The sequence below is a fragment of the Nilaparvata lugens genome, chromosome 1 (genome assembly GCF_014356525.2).
Source record: "Nilaparvata lugens isolate BPH chromosome 1, ASM1435652v1, whole genome shotgun sequence".
Lineage (NCBI taxonomy): Eukaryota > Metazoa > Arthropoda > Insecta > Hemiptera > Delphacidae > Nilaparvata > Nilaparvata lugens.
The window spans coordinates 30,107,512-30,118,152 of NC_052504.1; the positions used below are offsets into that span (position 1 = coordinate 30,107,512).

The 10,641-nt window shown below is 38.3% G+C and overlaps 1 protein-coding gene across 1 annotated transcript in view; it reads left to right on the plus strand.

Annotated features, from left to right (window-relative positions):
* LOC111053315 (DNA-directed RNA polymerase I subunit RPA2) overlaps positions 1-4,862 on the plus strand; it is a 49,219-nt gene extending 44,357 nt beyond the window's left edge. Inside the window, exons 19-22 of the mRNA XM_039425094.1 lie at positions 548-673; positions 2,025-2,152; positions 2,908-3,072; positions 4,271-4,862. Of these exons, the coding sequence (XP_039281028.1) occupies positions 548-673; positions 2,025-2,152; positions 2,908-3,072; positions 4,271-4,504 (653 nt within the window). The 3' untranslated portion in view covers positions 4,505-4,862. The remainder of the gene's footprint in view (positions 1-547; positions 674-2,024; positions 2,153-2,907; positions 3,073-4,270) is intronic.
* Positions 4,863-10,641: the final 5,779 nt, after the last annotated feature.

Below are 10,641 nucleotides of genomic sequence, written 5' to 3' on the forward strand. Positions count from 1 at the left end.
CTTGTCACAGTCGAAAGATATAGTTGACAGTTTATTAATAACTAAAAACACTTTATGTATAGTATATCCAGCAAATTGTATACGTCTTTGAGAAGATGTAAGTTTAAACTGATTGAACATAGAACGATTAATTAGATGTTATTATCTTCGAAAAATCCTTATTTACTTTGAAAAGATTACTATTTCTACCCGTTAATTGTATTATTGATGGAAAATGCATTGAACTGAAACAGGCACAAGAATTTCTAGGTTTATTTGGCACTAATGTAACTGTTCACCAGACAGGTTCAACAGTCAGATAAGAAGATTTGAATTTCTACTGTTATTCGGTCACCTGTTCGCCTGCACAGCCAAATCGAAAGCGACAGGTTTCGTTGCCCAGGTGAACTGTCCAGTCAAACCTATTTAGTGATACAAAATATCTCTTGGAAAAATATATTCTTTTAAAAATTGTAAGTGATCTAAATACGCTTGAATAAAATCATATTTTTAGTAGGCTTTTACTGCAATATTGTTGATGAGTGAATAATTATTACTGTGGTTACAGCTATGATGATCGAATGTATGGCAGGGAAGTCAGCAGCCCTCCATGGACTCGTACACGATGCATCGCCTTTCAAGTTCAATGAACAAAATACAGCGATCGATTACTTTGGAAAGATGTTACAAGCTGGTAAAGTATAATCAATTGAATAACATCCTCTCATATGGGCGTTGTGCACGCCCGTGGAAACGCGTGACGGTAAATGCAGGAGCGGGAAATTGTCAACCATTTATAGGTCTCTTCACACTTAGCTATGCTACGTTGAAATACGTCCTATCTCCCAGTGTTAAATCCAAGCTACGAATCTGTCCCGTTCACATCAGCGTAGCGTAGCTTTCAATATTGGGAGATAGGACGGCTACGTCTTTCGAAGGCGAGTTCCAGCATAGCTAAGTGTGAACAGACCCTAAACGCTGCCGTCGCCTTCATGAGTTTCACACCGGTGTCCGCAAGGCTATGGACTTGATAAATTTGAATGCAAAACTTGGTATTAGTAATTTTTTATTCATTTTTGCACATTTACATTCAAAACTTCGATATTATACCGAATCGTAATTGTGAAAAGTTAATTTATATCATGAATATGATAATGAATTATATTGTTCCGGTAATTTAGGACTATAAAGCTAGATTCCCGCACAACAATGAAAATATAATTCCCATAAGCTCTTATGGGATTATTCATAGTCGCACGGTCGGGCTGAATGGGAATAGTCCAATAATTAGGACTCGTGAGAATTATATTTTCACTGTCACTGACATATTATGGGAATCCATTTTAAATAGTGATTCATGATCTTCTGATAAATTATCAGTTTTTTGTCAGCTCACTGGCATGGTTGTATCAGAATAGAATAGACTATAGTGCTATATAGTATTTTGAACTTTTTCATTTCTCCTCTCAAAGATTAAGGTCTTGAAACCTAGTTAATTGATGAAACTCCTCTTTCATTAGAAATGTAGATTCAATAAACAAATTCAAACTAACAGTCAGAAAAATGCTAGTAGAGAAAGCCCTATACTCTGCTGCCGAATTTTAATTTATGAAAAGGGGCTGTAGAGTGCAACTTAACTTTTTGTGACTTTCATTTCCATGTGAATTTGATGAGATACATCATAGAGTGTATTTATTTATTTTACTTTCAATAAGTTAGAACTAAGTCTTTTAAATATAATTTTGTTCTAGTATTGACATGTCCCAGTCAAATGAGTGTTACTCAAAAATTGGTGTAATGTGACGATAAATAAATGAAATGAAATTATTCTGTGATAATGTGATAAAAATGTACTTTTGTCAGTGATCCTTTGGCAGCTTAAATAATGAAGTGGAAAAACACAGTTAAATCTCTTTTCTGTTCTAATCAATTAATCATGTATCATTAGAATCTCTTGAAAATTTTTCCTACAGACAATATACATTAATATTGGATTTCTCTATTACTTGGAGGATGATTAAATAAGGATTTATTCATTTTTCCAGGAGGATACAATTATTACGGAACTGAAAGAATGTACAGTGGTATCGACGGTCGTGAAATGACCGCAGACATATTTTTTGGAATCGTCCATTACCAACGTCTAAGGCACATGGTGTCTGACAAGTGGCAGGTAGGCCTACAATAATGCATCACTACTTCAAGTTCCAGTATTAATATTTTCTAGAACAATTTAAAAATCATTTGAACGCTATAAACACAGCAGAGTCCAGAGAAACCAAAAGATCTGGTGGTTCAGATACAACTAACAATCTTTATTTATTCAATCTTCAATAAGTTTACAGAAAAATACTTTTGAGTTCAATCAGGTCTGATCTTTTGTAATTATAGTTTGAATAGAATAAGTTGAGACTTGGCCCTCAATCCGAAGAAATTACAGGGTTGCAAAATGGTGTAAAATTTTAACTTTCTCAAATTTCCAATTTAACGTCAGAATTAGATGTAGTATATCATCCCCGATATCCCAGTAGTATTAAAAATGTTCCAGTGTCGAATGATTTAAATAAAATTTTTTCATGAAATTGGAAACGTGAAATTTGTTTTTCTTTTGAATATCACTTCTCTCAGAATAATGGGGCGTCGCAATGCGTAAGAATTTTATACCAAAATAACGGAGAGAATGTCTTCTTTCTATTGATGTCTAGATAATTTTCATCCGACCCATGTTTTTTTTAATCAATGATTATGTTCGTAAATTTCGAGCAGAAAACATGAAATTTTCGACATCATAGAGTGATCTGTGGTAAAGGTTTGTATTAAAAATTTTTATTGAGGAATGTATGTTGTTATTTCTAGTTTCTATTCAATTGAAAAGTGAAATGAAATTATTTTATCCGATTTTGGTTTTAATGTTATTGGCTCTTTTAGGTGCGCAGTACAGGACCAATCGATGTGATAACAAAACAACCAGTGAAGGGTCGAAGAAGAGGTGGTGGCGTGCGATTTGGGGAGATGGAGCGGGATGCCCTGCTCGCGCATGGAGCTTGCTTCCTCCTCCACGATCGACTATTCAACTGCTCTGACAAATCTTCTGTAAGTATTATCATAGAAAAAAGATAGCAGAAGAAGATATCCCATAGAATAGGTCGTTTACGTACAAATTTCAAGCCGATATTTTGTTAACTCAAGCCCGCCTACTACTGTCTATTTATTCTGTTTTAGCCGGGTGAAAGTGTAAAAACGGCACAGTATGAGATGCTACACAGCACAGTATGCTACCAGCGTCACATAGCTTCATGTTAAACAATTACTAGGACTATCGGCTTTAATTAACATTGAAAATTGGAACATAAACGCCCTATACCATGGGATATCTTCTTATGCTATATTTTGTCAATGGTATTATGCACTCCATTCACTGTGCTCTCATAACTACTCATTACTGTTATCACATATATTTGCATATTGATAAACTTTGCCTCCATTGAGATTTACTCACAATTCATTATTATAATTTTATAATAATGACTGCAGGAAATATTACACAATGTATCATGAATATTTTTAATATTCCAGGACTGAATCCGTTGTCACAATCTAGATGGAAAAAACACTTTTATCTTGCCCAAAAAAATTGAACGTACAGTTGTTAAACTGCATCTTAAATACCAGTGGTCTCAGTCATGAGATTTTTAGGTTAGAAATTGAGTTTGATTTATGACGAGTGATATCATAGCCACCTCTAACACAGAATAGGTACAGAATGGAAACTTGTAATCAAACGCCTATCTAACCAATGCTTTTTACATGGCGCAAATACTAGAAACGTCACGTGACCTTGGGAAGTTCCAATCCTGGTCTTCTGATTGGCTCGTAGCAGTAAACGAGATCAATTATTCCGGATCATTAAAGTGATCCGAACCTACCATCAATACTATTACAATGCGGAGCTTCCTAACAAGATGGCGGATTTTTGCGTCAGGGTACTAGCCAAGTTTCCATACTGTATGTATACTGTGCCTCTAATACAAGGCCCCGGCCTACGATATTGCAACGTCGCAGTGTAGGCCTAGAATCTAATACATGATTGGTGAAAAAGATCAGCCGGTATTTTTTTAAATCGATTTCACCAATCATGTATTAGATTCTAGGACTACACTGCGACGATGCAATATCGTAGGCCGGGGCCTAGTATTAGAGGTGGCTATGGTTATATCTATCGACCATTGAAGTAATTTATTAAAATGATCATAGATGTTGAAATTAGTAAATTCAATATTCTCTTTTTCAGACATTGATTTGCCAAACATGCGGAAATATTCTCAGTCCATCAGTGGTAGTGGCAGAAGTTAACAATTCTAAGAAGAACCAAGGAAAGACTGACAGTAAATCTGCAAAATGTAAGATTTGTCAAGAGAAAGGGAAAATCTCTATTATGGAAATACCTTACGTATTCAAATATCTAACAGCTCAATTAGCATCTGTCAACATAAACGTCAAATTAAAAATTACAGATGCAGAATAAACGTTTCACTTTGTCATAGGATAGGCAATTTTTTTTATCTAAAAGTGATTTTAAACGTGAAATTTACAGACGCCGAATAAATGTTTCCATTGTTATAAGGATAAGCAAACGTTTCATACTATAGAAAATCCAGTTATTCAGATACATCATAGTTCCTTTGTATTCTATAATAGAATAGCACACTTTATAACATACTTACTAGTAAGTATGAACTGAAATTCCCTATCAATGTATTATTCCTTAAATTAGTGTTGAATTATTGCAAAATTATTTTTCATAAATTAAGATGTTTCTATAATTATTGTTGCTGAAACTTGCTGTTCTTTATTTCAGTGAAATAAACATTGTTGACTGTGGACTTTTACTATTTTTACTTGGGCTACCTAGTTGATTGAAGGTGATATTTCGATGATTCATTGAAAGCTCAATAGATCAGTCTTGTTGAATTTTAAATTCTCCATAATTCTAATAATTTGCTAGCTGGTTTAATTGTTGAGATTGAGATGGTTGATTGGAGGTGATTTTTTTTTCATTTTACTATTTGATAGAATACAGTGAAACCTCAGTGACTAATACAAGTTTTTGTGAGCTTGAAGACTATTCATATTCCTCTTGTTGAAGATGAAGCCCTGTTCTGGTGTGTTTACAATGAACAGGGAGATGTCACTTATTCAACTATAAAAAAAATTGTTGAACTTTAGTTAGGTCCACGTTATAATGGCAGAATTTGATTAACATTGGTGTTAATCCAATCGTCTATCATTCAGCAAAGCAGATCATTTTCTAGATCCACAACGTTTCAGATAGTTTCATAACAATGTAGAAATACAAATAATTAACAGAATATTTCATCTCAATTATTATAATTTATTATTAAATCATTGAAGAAAAATATTTCCTTGATGAATTAAATATAATGTAATTATTATTTAACAAAAATTAATAGTATATATCATAATTTATAATGGTATCAGCTATCTTCTATAGAAGGCAGTGGTAAGACAGAGAATTTTCAATTATGTTGTTCCATCTGTCACACAGTTATTATTATGTAAACCTCACTAGACGTGTCCACCACATCATTTTTGGCAAATTTCAGACCAGTCTCCATTGTCCCATTGTTTCCATTATCATATATTTGATGAAGTCAGTCTGTAATGAAGGAGCAACAGGTTAACCACTTTGAGAGAAATAAGTTACTCTGAGAGAAATAAGTTATTTGTGGAGAGTCAGCATGGTTTTCGCGGGGGCAAATCTACCACTACAGCTGTTTTGTCTCTTGTTAGGGGTGTTTTGGAGGCTTTTGAGGCAGTGTATTCCATGGGATTGGTGCTATGTGATTCAAGTAAAGCCTTTGATTGCGTATCACACACTTTGCTGCTGCAGAAACTGGAGTGCTATAGAGTTGAGGGTGTAGTGCTCAGCACTCTACAGTCATACCTACAGAACAGAAAGCAGATTGTGGAGGTGGAAAATGCTCAGTCGGCTGAGCTTGATGTGCTTCATAGAGTCCCACAAGGATCAGTGCTTGGCCCTCTAATACCTGCAGGGCTGCATGAAAGGTAATAAACAATCATAGACCGAAAAAATCAGAAGTGGAATCCTCGCTGAGTCCTGACGAATTCAACAATTACCTTGTGTCAGTTGCGGATGATATCCAGATGAGCTTACCAAACACTGATGTTGATCCATCCTCTAACATCAGGATAGGACAGAACAGAATGACTGCATGGAAAGAAACAAGTCCCGCACGGATTATTAATGTGGTGAAGCATTTCAAAAATTCAAAATCACAGAAAATCCATGGAGTATCCTGCGATATGTTGAAAAAAAACTATCAATACAATTGCAGACCCATTGGCCAGTGCTATAAATGAGCGCCTGAAAAGTGGCAGATTCCCGGATATCCTGAAAACCTCAAAGACTAGACCAATCCACAAAAAGGGCAACATTAGAAAAAAGTAAATTCATATGGCTTTTGTTGTTGAAGAGTCCCTTGCGGGAAGGTCCCACCGCCTGAATATATAATTTAAGCCGTCAATGGGCCTTACGACTGTCATACTTCAGCCGGGACCGACAGTTTACCGTGCCCATCCGATAACACGGGAGTGATCTGGTTAAAAAACTTTTGGTTGTGAGAGGGTTTGAACCCGGGATCTCTATGCTGCTACGCAAGCACTCTATCCACTAGACCACAGATCACTCCAAGGGCAACATTGACCAGCCAGCAAACTTCAGGCCAATATCCATCCCACCCACGATGTCCAAAGTTGTTGAAACCATAATGAAACAACAATTGCTGGAAAACTTTGAAAACAACAACCTCTTCAACAACGCTCAACATGGCTTTAGGAGTAAGCGCTCAACAACAAGTGCCCTCATTGCCCTCACAAATAAAATCCAAAATGCTTTTGAGACAGGTGACACACTAGCCCTAACACTTTTTGACCTGAGTAAGGCTTTTGACTGTGTTCCACACAAAATCCTTGTCAGTAAGCTGGAAGGGTATGGGATTGGTGGACAAGTCCTAAAGCCATGACCATCAGCAGCTATCTTGAGAACCGGAAACAAGTTGTCTCAATAAGAGGAGCAAGTTCTCAGATCAGAGATATAAAGCATGGAGTTCCGCAGGGATCTGTACTGGGCCCACTGCTATTCATACTGCTAACAAATGACTTCACACCAGCTATCGACTCCATGCTATTCGCGGATGACACAACAATTATGTCAAGAGGAATTCCAAGAAACCAAGTCCATGTAAGAAATGAAATTCTCACCCGTGAGGCAAACGGATGGTTCCTGACAAATCGCCTGAAACTCAATGAAGACAAATCCCAAATTCTCATTTGCTCATTAAAAAATGAAGCTGGGAATGTTGAAAATGTGCCAGTGAAATTGTTGGGATTCTGGATTGACAGGAAGCTGAAATGGAATGTACACATCACTCAGACTTGTACGAAACTTTCAAGAGTGCTTCATCTGCTCAAAAGGCTGAGATATGTGGTGACGATGGATTATTTGCTGACAGCCTATCACTCACTGTTCCACAGCCATATAACCTACGGGATTTTGATTTGGGGGCATGCTTCGACTGCATCGGGCGTGCTACTGCTTCAGAAAAGGGCAATCAGGATCGAAACCTTCTCGGACCGCCTGGAATATTGTAGGCCACTGTTCAGAAAACTGAGAATTATGACAATGTTCAGCCAGTACATATATTGCTCATTAATATGTAAAAGACAATGTGGACAGCCTGAAGAAACGGGTACATGTTCACCAAACCCGAGGTGCAGGGAACTTGGATATACCCCGTAGCAGACTGACAGGGACCCAAAGGAGCTTCCACATAGTGGCTCTTGAATTGTTCAATCAGCTCGCCAGGTCTGTTAAGGATGCTGAAAAAATGCTTTCAAACGCACGATAAAGGAGCGACTGGTAGAGCGGCCCATCTATTCTCTGACGGAGATGGAGGATGAGCCTTTATTCCTCAACGATGTCTATGGCCTCACCAGAATCTGAGGGATCAGATTCGTCTTCCTTGACACAGTCTGTCTGGTCATCCCAGCTAACGACGAAGGATTCAAGTATCAAGTAAGTATTTCTGATTCTTATCAATGATTTGGAATTAGGAGCTCAGTCTCTCTTGTATACAGATGACACAACCCTGTTGGTAAGGGAAAGAAGTATAGAACAGGTTCAGGTGGAATGTGATAGACTCCTTGCTGGAGATTAAAGCCGGTTCAGAAAATAGGCTTCAATTGAACGAGGACAAGACACAAAGCCTAATATCATAGAGAAACAATAGCGTAAGTAGATATTCTATGGTATAGGGGATTTATGTCGCAACTTTTACTGTTATCTCAAGCCGATTACTGTCGATTATTGTAAATTTTTTCTGTGTTGTTGGGGTGAGAGTGTATGAACGGCACAATATGAGAGACTTCCAGCATCACACAGCTTCATAGGAAAGAACTACGTGAACTATCGGCTTGGGATAACAGTTGCGACATAAACGCCCTATACCATTGGATATCTACTTATGCTATCGTTTCTCTATGCTAATATGTACTTTGAAAAATACTAGTCCTGTAACTACATGTTCACTTAGATTAGTTACTTGGATTCTGGATAGATCCAAAGCTGAACATGGAACGAGAATATATCACAGTTGTGTCACAAGCTTTCCAGAGTCACTTACGTTTTGAGAAAATCGAAGACATCTGTCCCATCAGACTATTTGGCTACTGCCTACCATGCCCTATTCCATAGTCATGTAACCTATATGGAATTCTACTGTGGGTTCATGCGGCAGGGACGAGAAGAATATTGCTGCTGCAAAACAAGACAATTAGGATTTTGTCATCTAACACAGGCGGTATGTATTTGACTCCCTTGTGCATATTGTAAAGGATAACATTGGAAGGTATGTACAAAGATGTGCAACTCACCATCACCACACCAAATCAGAAAGGAACCTTGACATCCCAAGATGTAGACTTTCACATCCAGTATGAAGAGCTCTACTAGTAAAGACTTTTATTATATGTCTAGTAGGTTTATAAAAAGTATTATTAAGCTGATTGTCGTTCCCCTGACATACTGTATAAACCTACGTTTAGCTCAGTCTGTTTTTCCTAGCCAGCTTAAATTGGCAAAAACGATTCCAGTTTTTAAAAAATGTGATAGATGTGACCCCAACAATTACAGGCCAATATCTATATTACCTGTACTCTCAAAGATATTGAAGATGGTAATAGCAGAGCAGCTATATGAATTTTGTGAGATTAATGGCTTATTTGCAGGTACACAGTTTGGATTCAGAGCGGGGAGGTCCACTGTTGAGGCTGTGGGATATTTAATCTTAAAAGTAATTGAGAGTTTGGAGGGGGGAGGTCTTGCTGGGTTGACTCTCTGTGATCTCAGCAAGGCTTTTGATACCCTAGACCATGACATCTTAATGTCTAAGCTCTCTGCCTATGGCATAGTTGGCAGTCCTCTGGTGCTTCTCCGCTCCTACCTGGAGGGTCGTCAGCAGGCTGTGTCTGCAAATGGTATAAGGTCGCGGGTGAGATTGGTGACCTGTGGGGTACCCCAGGGCTCTGTGCTGGGGCCCTTATTGTTCCTGATCATGATAAACGATGTCGCTCTCTCCAGAAACAGGACAGTGGTATGCTATGCTGATGATACCTCATTATTGGACATCAATGGGGACTTGGCTGACCTGCATGAACTGATGCAGGCTTCAGAGGGGACCGTGGCTGACTGGTTCCGAGCAAATAGATTTTTGCTTAACAGCGAGAAGACTCAGTCCATTGTGTTCAGCCTCAAGAATGGTGATCAGTTCAACTTCCCCTCGGTGAAGCTCTTGGGCTTTACAATGGATCGTAAGCTTGCTTGGGGAGATCACATTCAGGGTGTCTGTTGCAGGCTCAATAGAGTGCTGTTCCTGCTGAGGAGTCTGAGAGGTTGCATCCCGGGGGCTCATCATCGAATGTGCTACTTTGCCTTCTTCCATAGCGTGATGGCTTATGGTATTACACTGTGGGGTGGTGCCGCCGAAGTAAAAAGGATATTGCTGGTGCAGAAGAAGGCTATACGAATTTTATGTGGGGCTGATTATCTGGCGAATTGCAAGCCACTGTTTGTAAGGGAGCACATTATGACAGTCTTCAACCTCTACATTTACAGGTCTGCCATTGCAGCTTTTCGGGGACTTGTTGCCTTGCCTACCAGAGGTGACTTTCATCGGCATGACACCAGGAACAGGAACAGGCTGAACCTCCCTTACAGTAGATTGGGGAGGACTTAAAACAGCTTGGCCAACCAGCCGGTGAGGATCCTCAACAAGCTGCCCATTTCCGCCAGAGGTTTGCCTGAGGTGGTCTTGAGGAGGAGATTGAGGACGTTCCTGCATGAAAATCCCTTTTACTCTTTAAGGGAATTTTTTTGAATGTGACACGGCAACTGTAAGTAGCTACTTCTTGTAATAGCGCATTTGCCTGCTGCTTGGTTGTATTTTTCTGTGTTTCTTTTTACTTTCTGTAACATTTTATTATTATCTTGACGTGTTCCCTTATGGACATGCCCTGGTGGCATGTCTGTGCTATGAACAAAAACTATTATTACTATTATTATTA